The sequence below is a fragment of the Penicillium canescens genome (assembly GCF_028828765.1).
Source record: "Penicillium canescens strain IBT 15451 chromosome Unknown utg000002l_segment0_segment0, whole genome shotgun sequence".
In the NCBI taxonomy this organism is placed as follows: domain Eukaryota; kingdom Fungi; phylum Ascomycota; class Eurotiomycetes; order Eurotiales; family Aspergillaceae; genus Penicillium; species Penicillium canescens.
The window spans coordinates 5,059,591-5,071,985 of NW_026703964.1; the positions used below are offsets into that span (position 1 = coordinate 5,059,591).

The 12,395-nt window shown below is 50.6% G+C and overlaps 5 protein-coding genes across 5 annotated transcripts; 3 read left to right on the forward strand and 2 right to left on the reverse strand.

Annotated features, from left to right (window-relative positions):
• Positions 1-67: 67 nt before the first annotated feature.
• Positions 68-3,931, reverse strand: N7446_003148 (putative mitochondrial translation initiation factor IF-2). Its single transcript, XM_058511897.1, has 3 exons — positions 3,296-3,931; positions 771-3,223; positions 68-713 (listed from the first exon to the last, which is right to left on the reverse strand). The coding sequence occupies exons 1-3, from the start codon at positions 3,725-3,727 to the stop codon at positions 470-472; spliced, it is 3,129 nt and encodes a 1,042-aa protein (XP_058377433.1). The 5' UTR covers positions 3,728-3,931; the 3' UTR covers positions 68-469.
• Positions 3,932-4,209: 278 nt separating this feature from the next.
• thtA lies at positions 4,210-8,185 on the reverse strand (the record flags this gene model as incomplete). The annotated part of the gene is made up of 5 exons (XM_058511898.1): positions 4,210-5,652; positions 5,705-5,877; positions 5,936-7,478; positions 7,531-7,645; positions 7,695-8,185. The coding sequence occupies 5 exons, from the start codon at positions 8,183-8,185 to the stop codon at positions 4,210-4,212; spliced, it is 3,765 nt and encodes a 1,254-aa protein (XP_058377434.1).
• Positions 8,186-8,863: 678 nt separating this feature from the next.
• Positions 8,864-9,334, forward strand: N7446_003150 (uncharacterized protein; the record flags this gene model as incomplete). The annotated part of the gene is made up of 2 exons (XM_058511899.1): positions 8,864-8,945; positions 9,012-9,334. 2 exons carry the CDS (start codon positions 8,864-8,866, stop codon positions 9,332-9,334), a joined length of 405 nt encoding a protein of 134 aa, XP_058377435.1.
• Positions 9,335-9,424: 90 nt separating this feature from the next.
• N7446_003151 (TBC domain-containing protein) lies at positions 9,425-10,796 on the forward strand (the record flags this gene model as incomplete). The annotated part of the gene is made up of 3 exons (XM_058511900.1): positions 9,425-9,671; positions 9,720-9,851; positions 9,904-10,796. 3 exons carry the CDS (start codon positions 9,425-9,427, stop codon positions 10,794-10,796), a joined length of 1,272 nt encoding a protein of 423 aa, XP_058377436.1.
• Positions 10,797-11,063: 267 nt separating this feature from the next.
• Positions 11,064-12,146, forward strand: N7446_003152 (Yip1 family protein; the record flags this gene model as incomplete). The annotated part of the gene is made up of 4 exons (XM_058511901.1): positions 11,064-11,108; positions 11,161-11,212; positions 11,286-11,994; positions 12,062-12,146. The coding sequence occupies 4 exons, from the start codon at positions 11,064-11,066 to the stop codon at positions 12,144-12,146; spliced, it is 891 nt and encodes a 296-aa protein (XP_058377437.1).
• Between the last annotated feature and the right edge of the window lie 249 nt (positions 12,147-12,395).

The following is a 12,395-nucleotide window of genomic DNA, read 5'->3' on the forward strand; positions in this document are numbered from 1 at the left end:
TGAAAGTAACTATCCATGACTTGCCTTCAACTGACCTTACGATGTACCGATGAAGACTGGAACATAGTCTAGCAATATCAATTCAATTCACTAACAGAACAAAAGATCTGGTATTAACCAGGCCCTGCTTTTCCTATATCATGTACAGGCGACTTCTCTCCCTGTTCATCCATCAAGTCGTGGTAATTCATTGTATGTTCAAATCGCAATCAAGACAAAATAACTTTTCCGCTTTTGATAGCAATTGTCATAGCTCAAAGATTTTAGATCCGCTTCCTCCTGGCCAGTGCCATAACAGAGAACAGAGGAGGCCAACGGAGAACAAGTTCGCCACTCACTAGGATGTCATCATTAAATTCGCGAGGGAAAAGAGTGATCCCGCAAGGCTAGAATGGGTCCGAAGTTCGAAGGCGTTCTTTAGCTCTGAGAAGAAATCCCGAACACCCGGATAAATGCCCTAGGGACGAAATCAAGGAATGTCGAAGACGGGCTTGAGCTTCTTGACAAGAGCCCACTCTTCCATCGACACCTCGGCACGGTAGAACTCCTTGAGGGTGTCGATACTGGCACGGGAGATGTGTGAGACGAGCTGGTCTTTCTCTTCGAGGTGACGGCCGTACATGGGCTGGTTGGGGGCTTCGACCTTGACGGCGACGGAGGGTTGACCGCGCTTGCAGACGGGGACGGGCTTGTGGTCACGCTCAATGGATGTCCTGTAATAGCGTTAGAAATCAATCCAATAGTAAAATGGGCAATGATAGCAAACTTACACTCTGCCGATATCGACAATCTCCTTGACACCAGCGGCGTTGGTGCGGATCGCAGCCAACGGAGTGTGGAGTCGCAGACTTCCCTCAAGAACATCAACACCGATGACAATGGGGTCAGTCTTGTTGAAGACGGCAACTGGCTTGATGACACAGGGGAAGATAGCAAGAAGCTTAGCCTCCTCCTTGCGCTGCTCGGTGAGCTGGGCCATGTGGGCAGTGAAGTCATCGAACAGGTGGTAAATGATGTCTGCGGTGAAGATCTTGACACCGATGTCGTTGGCGTAAGCCTGGGCATCCTTGTCGACCTTGACATCGAAGCAAAGCATGACAGCGTACTCCTTGGCCTTCTCAAGCATGGTTCCTGCCATCATAACATCACGCTTGTAGACGGGACCAATGGAAATGTTGGCAACAGGGATCTTAGACACCTTGAGGAACTCCAGAAGAGCCTCAAGCGAACCAAGAGTGGAGGCCTGGACAGTGACACCACGCTGGTCAGTGGAGACACGGCTCAGCAGGTTCTCGAGATCGGACATGACCTCCTCCTCGAGGTCCTCCTCATCGTCGTCGGGACCGACGACAAGCATACGAGAACCGGCAATGGCGTTCTCCAGGTCATTGGCAGCAATCTTCACACCAAGCGCGGCCTTAACCTCCTTGTTGTGAACGTATTGAGACTTCAGACGCAGTTCCTTGAGCGGCGCCGGTGTCAGAAGTGCTCGAATATTGGTTGTTATAGGCCCATTGAGACCACACATTACAATACGATCACCCTCGCGGAGAACACCGTTAGACAGGACAACGTCAATGGTGGTACCGAGACCCTCGATGACCTTGACTTCCAGAACGGTACACTCAACCTCGGACAGGTACATCAAAGCGTTGGTCATACGCTCCTGAGTCAGGCTGGTCAGGAGCTTCAGCATATCAGGAATACCCTCACCAGTGTGGGCGGAGGTGGGAACCAGGGAGACGTTGCGAGACATGGACTTGTTCTCGAAGAATAGCTCAGAGTTGAAACCTTGCTCAGCGAAAGCAAGCTTGGTAGCCTCAAGTCGAGTGCGGAACTCGTTCTGAACGCCCTTGTTCTGCATGTTCAGGCTGTCCTCGAAGCCGTTGTTGTCAATCTTCTTCCAGCCGTACAGACGATCGATCTTGTTCAGTGCGACAATGAAAGGAGTCTTGCGGTCACGCAGCAAACGCATAGACTCGAGAGTTTGAGGCTCGAGACCGTGCATAATATCAACAACCAGGATAGCAATGTTGCAAAGCGAAGAACCTCTTGAACGCAAGTTGGAGAAAGACTCGTGACCAGGGGTATCGATGATCAACAGACCGGGGACCTTGAACTCGAACTTGCCGTCCTTGTTCACAACAGCAGTTTTCGACTTCAAAGCATCGACGGGGAAGTAAGTGGCACCAATCTGCTGGGTAATACCACCGGCTTCACCCTCCTGCACATTGGTCTGACGAATCTTGTCAAGAAGCTTGGTCTTACCAGTATCCACGTGACCAAGAATACAGCAAATAGGAGAGCGGAGATCGTCCTTGGAACGAGCTGCTAGGGCCTCCTCGTGCTGCTTCTTTCTGCGCTCTGCGGCCTCCGCCTTTCGTGCAGCAACAGCCCGCTGGTTAGCAGACTGCTCTTCATCTTCGGATGAGTCTTCGTCAGATGATTCGTCAGAGTCCGACTCGGATTCTTCCTCATCAGCCTTCTTGTCGGCCTCAGGAGCCTTCTCAGCGGGCTTCTCCTCCTCTTCGTCGGAGGGAGCATCCCAGCTGTCCTTGACTTCCTCGTCAGCTGCCGCCTCCCAGTCGTCAACGGCGTCGTCATCCTCAGGACCAGCAGCAGCGGCAGCAGCAGCAGCCTCGGCCTTGGCCTTCTCCTCAGCCTCCTTCCGGCGGGCATCTTCAGCCTCACGTTTAGCCTGAGCACGAGCAGCGGCAGCCTCAAGATCCTCCTCCTGCTTCTTACCGGCCTTCTTCTTCTTGTTCTCATAGACGGGGCGCTTCTTCTCGCCGGCATCCTCAAGACCAGCCACCTTGACACCAGACGCCAGCATCTGCTTCATGCGCATATCGTTGCGCTCCTTTGCCTCACGCTGAGCCTTGGTAAGAAGCTTGCCTTCTTTGCGGAGTTGCTCCTTCTTCTCTCTCTCCTTCTCCTTCTTCTTTTGACGGGCCTCTTCCCGCTTCCGCTCTTCCTCGTCATCGAGGAGCTTCTGCTTGGCTGCGGCGGCCTTCTCCTCGGCTAGAATCCGCTCCTCTTCCTCACGCTGCTGTCGGAGAAGCTCCTGTTGCTTCTGGAGAGCTGCCAGGTGAGGAGGAAGCTTCTTCTTCTTGCCACCAGTCTCGGCAGCCAGTGCAGGGGCGGGCTCGTCTTTCTTGACCTCAGCGGCAGGCTTGGCAGTCTCGGCCTTGGGTGGAGGAGCAACCTTCTTCTTTGTGGCGGCCTATGTAAATAGAAAAGTAACAGGTCAGCAAATTTATCACAGCTATATCAGCATGGAAAATTGATATCATACCTGCTCCTTCTTACGCTGCTTCTCCTTCTCCTTCCTCTCACGCTCCTTCTCCTTCTTACTCTTCACGCGGAACTCGCCGCTCTCAGGCTCTTCAGCTGCAGGCTGAGGAATAGCCTTAATGGGCTTGGTCTTCTTTCCAGCGAAAACATCGTCGTCATCGAAGTTGCCCTCCTCAGGCTGCTTGCTGGCCAGGTCGTCGCCGGCAGCGGGGGCGTCCTCGCCCTCGACGAAGTCATTCTGCTTTCCCTTCTTAGCCTTCTTGGCCTTGTTCTTCCGGAGAGCAGCCATGAGGCCACCGACGGGAGCAGCCTCCTCATCGCCGGCACCTTCCTGGGGCTCCTCGGCCGGAGCATCAGCGGCGGGGGCGGACTCGCCGAGGTCGGCCTCCCAGTCCTCCTCCTGTCTCTTGGATCCCTTCTTCTTAGGCGCCATGTTGTCGAGATTCGACGTTCTTTCGTGTCTGTAAGGTCCGATTCGAGTGGCGACCGGAGGGAGTGTAGTGGGCGCACAAACGGAGCTAACCGTTTATTTGCGTGGGTAATAAAAAGAATCAAAGGCCACAAACCAAATGAATCAAATAGACAATCCCCGGAAAGAAAGGCAGAGAGCTCTAAGGTGGGCCAAGGGAGGGGTGTGGGAGAGAAAAGAATTTCGGGAAGAATCATTGACGGTGGGGACAAAGCAGCCTGACTTCACTTCCTCCACAAGCTTGAGTTACAGCCGTTGTGGGCAGTTTCTAGTCTCAAATCTACTGATTTACTAGGGGAATTGACTACGCAGAAGCAGAATATGAAATCATACAGAATTTTGACATTTGTGGGCCACTCGGTACATACCACCTACTCCAAAATCTGAACGAACTCCGACATATGTGCTTACGCTTCTTCACAGTTAGACTAAGTTACAATTGGAATTCAAAACTCGATGTGCAGAACAGCCCGAAGCCAGTTGAACACAGCCAGGATATGGTTCTCAGATTCTCCCAAGACGCCTCGAGCCGCCTCATAGAACTCGTCGGCCAGGGCAGCCAGTGGAGTTCCTGCCCGTTTCACAGAGTACTGGGCAAGCATTTCCTTCAGGTATTGTTCATCGCGCTCGGCGAGACGAGCCAGGATGTTCCCATCAATATGCATGGTGGTTGCAAAATCTTTAGCTGCGGCGATGTGGCGTTTCCTGGCCGACAAAGATGGACAGATAGCATGGTCCCTGAGGCACAATTTGAGGAGACTCTCGAGAAGACGCCTTTCGTTTTCTTCAAGGAGCAGCATGCGGTAGACTGATCCATTGAGGGCAAAACCATACAAGGTGGTAGTAGTGAACAACAGCGGCGGGGACTTGCTGCCTTGGACGAGTCTCAACATTGAAACAGGAAGATCAGCCGACGGACGAGCTTTAAGAATAGGGAAATCCTTGTAATTGTTCGCATCCAGATATTTGAAAACCTGGACAGCACCACCTCGAGTGCTCACGAACATCATATCTGACTGCTCGCCATGTCCATTGATAAAAGTGTGCGACAAGCCATCCCGAGCGATAGCATCAGACGCGACGTGCACGATATCCCCCTTGACAATCTCGTAGACCAAGTTAGAGCTGCGAGATGTTGTGATATAGATCAAGTTCCCCTGCACCGTCATTGCGACGGCTGGAGATGGAAGAACAGCTGTGATATCTCGAGACCATTTCACCTCGGAGTTCCTCGCAGCTACCGGGAAAAGTCTTTTTCCAGAGGCAACAATCAGGCTGTCACGGTATGCCGCCATCGCATAAACTGGTCTGTCTAACATTTGCACGTACTTATCAACACAGTTGATCTGTTCTGGAGTGTTGGGATCCCGAGAAGCCTGCAGGAGCAAGACCCGACCTTGGAGGTCATTGGGGTCATCAGGTATGGGCAGCGAAGTCCCAATTGCAATAAGATGGTATTCATTGCCATTCTTTTGGGCAGTCCAGTCAAAGATGCAGGTGATCTTCTCCCCGGATGACCCGCTTGGTCTCCATGGGATCAGGCCGTCCGACGTCGCCAACCTGTCACTACGAGTAACAGGGTTCTGGGAATCCGGGTCCACAAATTCAATGTATGACTTTGTGACACGTCCAAGAGGATTTGATTCAAGTTTGGGCTCAGTGACGGAGTAGGAAACAACGAGATGTCGAATGTGTTTTGAATAAGTCAGCTTGTTGGGATTTCCTGGGACATCAATGCGCCGTGGAACAGTTTTGGTCTCGTGATCCAGAGAACAGACTAGAAGGTTATCGTCGGCAAAGCAGAACAAGACTACACTTGTGAAGCCAGTCTCCGGATCCTTTACCGCAACAAGGTCAAAGCTGGAAATGGCGGTAGGGAAATATGCGGGCTGACGTGAGTGTCAGTCACGATCAAGGACGGAATGGATGGGTTAGACCTACCCAGCTTTGATCGGTGATCCAGACGCGAGACAGGAAATAATCAGAGGGATTGCTGTCGGAGGCGTATGAAATACGCCAGAGCTCACCGCCACATGTGAACAAGGCAAAAGTTTCTATAGCCTTGAGCATTATTGAGGTCTTCCCAATATGTCTTGGTGCTTGTTGATCCAGACCTAGAGAGCAAAATCTGTTAGAAACGTGAAAGATGGCCCCGAATAGAGAACGACCCACTATGAAGACCAAAGCCGTTCATTTTTATCTCAAATGGCACAAGTATGCCACTTCGAAGACCGCAGAAAAGGAATGCACTGGATTCACGCCCCGTGGACATGCGAATAACAGCAAGACTGTCGATTGCTCTTGATATGTCGTCTTCAACATCGACTGAGATACTAACTTTGGCGAGTTGATTAACACAAAAACCGTCGTTGCTGACGTGGAAAACTAGCACTGTGCCATCACTGGTGCCCTGGAAGATAAGCCCAGTCGTGCCCCAAGTCTGGTATAAGATAGAGATGGGCGCTTTCTGGAGAGGAACTGGATCCACAGGATGACACAAAGAAGCGTTTTCAAGGATCTTAACGAGACGAAGGAACATCCCACTTGGGCTGCTGACAGTCATGATAATCAGAGAGTCTGCCTTATCAACTGTAACTGCAGTAACAACATGAGAAGGGTCATGCGGAACACATTGACTGGAGGAAGGATCATCTGGCTTAGAAATGTATGTGGCTCTTTCTGTGACCTGAACGACAAAACCACTACGCGTAGAGCCTGTTGCCAAGGTCTGTTCAGTGTCAAAGCCAATACCATCCTGGAGGGCAGAAATTCCGTCTTTCAAGTCGAAAGTAGTGTGAAGGAGCAACGAGGAAATTGGATCGGTAATCATGAGGTAAATTTCGCCAGTCATCTCCTTTGCCATCGCCCACATATCACGAATGTTCGAAAATTCACCCAATGCGACGGCAACGCCAACCTGAGCCTCGACTCCATATCGCAGTTCAGTAATCGCGCCATTTCCCGTAGAAGAGGAAGAACAGACGAATAGCCGATCATGAGCTTGATCAGCTTTGGAGGGGTCTTCGGAGTATGAAGGCACAACAACGGCATCGGTGACCGGTGCCCAGTTGAGAAAACGCTGGACACATCTCGGGTGGTCTCGTGCCTCTTGGACAAACAGCCCACCGTCACCGTGGCTTCCAGCAGCGAGGATGAAGTCGCCACCTTCGTGGCCCATATCCAAAACATCGAATGCAGTGTCAACATCACAGTGGAGCTGACCCAGAGAGGTCTGGGTTTCAAGTTCACCCTCATTGCCAAACTCGAGATAATAAATCCATCCATCCTCTCGACACAAAAAGATACCATCGTATCGCTGGCTGTAGAGCCAATTTCGCGAAGGTCTTGCCCAGCGGGTCCATAGCCCGATCTGAGAAGGATCGGTATCGGGGATGATGGGTGGGTATCTCATAGGGCGATTCATGCTATGAGGTGTGTACATTGCCATGGATGTTGTGGTGATGAGCAGGAATGATGATTCCTTGGCCAAGGGAACAATCATGGTAGGTAGGAAGTCTTGTGCAGGCAGAGAAATGGTTGTGATGTTGGGAGAAAGGCGCTCGTCCATGCGAAGCTCATCCCATTCATAGAACAGAGCCTGAGTTGTGTATTCTGTGTGAATGATAAGAAGTAGGATTATTCTTTTGTCATCGATGGCTTTGGGATACAGGAATTCCATGAACAAGATATCGCCGTTCACTTTAAGAAAATTTTCCTGTTTGAAGATTATTAGAGTCCAGCCTGTTTGAAGGGCAAACGCAGCGTACCGATTGAATTGGATGCAGTCTTCCCTGGATCATCTGCAGCTGGAGGTCATCGGAAGAATTCAACCACATAATTCCGAAGAAATTACGCGATGCACTGACTGCGACCGCGCGTGACCTAATTCTGTTAGCTTTCAATAATAGCAGAACTCGAAGATGATACGTACTTCGGGTCAACCGCGATGTGTCGGCCATATTTTTCAGAGGTATTGACATCGCGGGGTAGTGGTCGGTAGTGAGTGACGAATGGATCTTCTCTTCCTGCAGCGCAGTACATAAAGAGCAGCTCGTTCGAATCCAACGCGAGAAATAGGATCTGAGGGGCTAGAGTCTCTGCTTCCATGCGTCCAATTGACCGGGATGAGCGGGCTCCCTGGGTTTCCCAAGGCAGCTGAGTGCCGACGTTAATAACCTTGGCCCCAAGAGGTGAGCCAGTAAGGTCATTCTTCTCGAAGACATCTGCGAGATTTCCACTGGGGAGTGCCTCCTTGACCTGAATACGCCTCTCGCCGACAAAGACAACGTCGTTGTGCTCTTTGCTTCGAACACGCGCGGGGAGTATCCAGTTGATGATAGGGCTGGGGAGGATGGGCTGGGTTAGAAGCCCTGTCACCTCCATCGGCTCTGGGTTAGCCCCAGCATCAGCCACGTCGGACATGGTGACTTGGAATGTATGAAAAGCAAATGGGGCAAAACGGTTGGGGAACGATATGAGAACACACAGGGAACGGATATGAGAGCAGGGTATGACAGCAAGGTACGAGAGCAGGGTATGAGAGTAGAGTATGAGAGCAGAGTACCAGAGCAAAATGTTCAGGGAACCAGAAGATGAAGGTAAACAGAGTGCGGGGATAAAAGGAACGAAGACGCGAGTGCGAGAAATACGCGAGATCGAAGACGCGCTGCGCTGCCCAAGGATGCAAAATCAACAGGCCCAGGTGACCGGTTATCAGCCCCAGACCCTAGTAGGCTTGAGGAAGGCGCACTCCAGATATTGTCTCAATTGATACCGCCTAGGGTATATCAAATGCAATCCATGAACTGGGACATTCGATATTGGTGCAATTGCGCAGAGATTGGATGAACGCAAATGCAACCCTCAATATGCCTGGTCCCAGCAGCAAATATTGGTATTTTAGACAAGCCCCGTTGGTCTCTGTGTTAACAGTACCTCCCAAGACAATCCGATGCTCGACGTACAGCTTGGCCGGACCTCTTCCTAGGTATCAAAGAACCAAAGAGACCTATGGGCATTGGCTGTAACCTATTGCATTGGTTCCTAAGCTCCAAGCAGATGTGAAGGCTCTGTTAGCCAGATTCACGTTGTCCCTAGGAAATGCTCAACGCCGAAGCCCACAAGCTCCGCAATGCCTGGGCTGTCACCACCGAGGAGAAATCGACTAGTTCAGGGAGACTGAGTCTGCAGCACTAAGCACATTTGTGCCTAAGGAATGCGATCAAACTCGCAAAGCGATCGTATGCAGACCCCCAGCGCAGCACAGGTGATGTTGTCGAAATCATGTCACGTTGCCGAGTGGTGCCTCAGGCCACTGGACGGGAGGGTCTGCGCTGCCGCCTTCTGCATTCTCACTCCACATCTGGATGTATGCGCATCGAGCTGAAAGCGAAGGCCTGTGTTGTGTTCTCTTGGCTTGAAGCCATTTCAACACGCCGTTGCATGATTGTGTCAGAAGGTGAAGAGACCAAACTCGATCTATATCGACCAGTTGTCGATAACCTGAGCAGTGTCGCCGGAAAAGCAACGTCATTATCGCAAGTTTCGTCTGAAAAAGCAAATCAGGCTTAACATTTGTTGCTTGCTGTGCATGCATGCTGGCTGTCGTTGATCCCGGTCGAACAAAGCCTTTGGGAAGCAGCCCCCTTAAAACCAACCAGGATGGAACATTCTGAAATGGAACTGAAAGATGCGAGTTCCACTGCTTCATTGGAAGGCATGGACTCTGATAACTCTAATGAGACGGATGAGTCGACGCCATCCTCGAGATCACAACAAATAGCGATTGCCAAAGCAGAGAAGGCGAAAGCTATTCGTCAAGCTTGCATTTCGCGTGATCTAGAAGCATTAGCGTCATTAGCAACGTCCGAAGGCGGGTTGTTAGAGGATGAATTGCGGCAAGTAGCATGTAAGTCGGCCGAATAAGAAAGCAGTGCGGACGTTGACCAACAAACAGGGCCCATTCTTTTACGATGCGATGAAAAATCACGACATGACGAACCTGTTCCAAGTGATGAGCTTGCACGGCATGTTGATGAAGATCAGGTAGAACTCGACGTCAACAGGTCATTCGTTTACTATCCAAAATGTTCGTATCAGTCTATAAACACTATGAACGTTATGACTAACTCGATCTATAGCGCCGGAAGCAGAACTTCTAAACAAGAAAAATCAACTATCAAAATTGATCACCCAAGTCCTTAGGAACTATCCAATGTTATGCTATTTCCAAGGATATCACGACATAGTCCAAGTTCTTCTTCTGGTATTGGGCGAGAAGAAGGCCCTGCCAGCTGTGGCACAAATCTCTCTCTTCCGCATCAGAGACTACATGCTTCCATCACTCTCACCAGCCGTGAAACATTTGCACTTAATTCCTGCCATCATCGAAACAACAGACTCCGAACTATGGCGGCACCTTGGCAACATTCAACCCTTCTTCGCTCTCGCAGCCACTCTTACTCTTTACGCCCATGACATCCAAGAATACAGCAACATTGCTCGACTTTTTGACTTCCTTCTAGCCCGGGAACCTGTCGTTGCAATCTACCTTTTTGCAGCAATGATCCTGTCGAGGAAGAAAGAGCTGTTAGGCATCCCCGAAGACGAACCTGAAATGCTCCACTTCACACTTTCCAAGCTCCCAAACCCGCTTGATTTGGATGGCCACATCCAGAATGCGACAAAGCTATTCAAGGACCACCCACCAGAATCCTTGCCGCTCGGTGCTTGGAAACATATTCCTTGGTGCAGCGTGCTCAAAACTTCACGAGATCCATATCAAGAATATGCAGTAGAAGATGCAGTGTATCTGTTTGATCAACAGACCCGACAGCTTCGCTATGAGGAGCGCAAGAAACAGGCTCTCGACTTTATGTGGAGCCATCGTCGCTCTGTTGGCTCTGTGGCATTGGCTATTTTGGTTGGAGCGGCGTCCATCTACCTCCGAAAGAAGGGATTGGACAATGCTATCTTGTCCTATGCTGCTCGAGTTCAAAAAGTGATTCGGAGGTGGATTTCTTCTCTTCAATGAACATAAGTATTACCTTGGTGTTTACCGCGTGTATAATTATGAAGAAGTCATCTAAAAAGTAACAATACAATCTAATTCTGCTAATGAACACTTTCCACAAAACAAACCGGCCAATTAATCAACTTCAAATATACGGTAGAGGTCACTAATGTTGGTAAAGACACGGCAATGTACCCGCAGCTGTGGCTGAGCGGTGACTTATCTGCGGAAGCTGATGTGTACACTTAACAACTCCCCTTCCAACAGCTCCCTTCAAACCCAACCACAATGGCGAACCGAGGATACGACGTCGTAGTCGACGTGGACGCAGAGGTAAGCGCGAAATAACCCAATATCCCAAATAATCCATCTAACCCGCCAACAGGGCGACCTCGGACACACCGACCTGCAAGAGGACCTCGAATTCCACCCTTCCAGTGAGTCCAGAACTACACCCCCGGAAGCTCACCACAGCACATTTCTCTAACCAGCCCACCCCCTCCCAACCAGACTTCGAAAGCGACCAAAGAACCGCCAAAGCCCAAGGCGACCACGCCCCGTTCCTGGGCGGCGGCAGCTCATCCCGCGGCCGGGACCGGTCCCCTGGCGGCACGCCAACCAAGCACAGCTGGTGGTCGATGCACTACTACGAGCAATTCTTCGACGTCGACACGAACGAAGTCTTCCGGCGCTGCGTGGCAGCCCTGTACCCGCGCACCAATTTCCTGGATGTTCTGGAAGGCAACGCAGACCTATACGGGCCGATCTGGATCGCGACTACGGTGGTCGTGATTCTATTCTTGACCGGCACGATCTCGCAATGGCTGTCGAACAATGACGACAAGCATTTCGAGTATGACTTTACCTTGTTGTCTGGTGCTGCCGGGTTGATCTATGGATACACTGGTATTCTGCCTATTGCGCTGTGGGGAGCGCTGCGTTGGTTTGGAAGCTCGACGGCTGATCTTATTGAGTGCTGGGCTCTGTATGGGTATTCCAATCTGGTTTGGATTGGTGTTGCGCTTGTTAGCTGGAGTCCGTTGACGGCGCTTAACTGGGCGCTTGTTGGGGTTGGATTTGCTTGGACGGTGTTTTTCTTGCTGAGGAATCTTTATCCTGTGCTGAATGCTACGGATGCGAAAGCTAGCAAGATTCTTCTGATCTTGGTTGTTGTTTTGCATGCTGGTTTGGCTATTGCTATCAAGGTGCTTTTCTTTGCGTGAGTTCATTCCTATGTCCCTTTTATCTACTGAGTCGGAAGGACAGCTAATTGACCGATTTACTAGGCACGGAAGCCCTGTTTCCAAGAACAAGGAGCCAGCCGCTGATGACAAGACTGACGCCAAGCGGGGGATGATGTTCAGGGCATAAGTGGGGGAATATTCGGGTCTGGAATACTGGTCATTCCATCAGTCTTGCTCAGGCAGCAGGGTTAGCAACGCTTCGAGAATTCTAGGCATGTTTCATGTTCAAAGCATGCAATGTATTGTACCCGTGTATTTATCGATTGCAATGGAAGTAACAATTCGTTATTTTTGAAATTTTACACATTTCATTTCATGGAGTGCACTTTTGGTCGTCGAGAGGAGCCAACTAAGAACAGTATGACTGAGGCTGCAT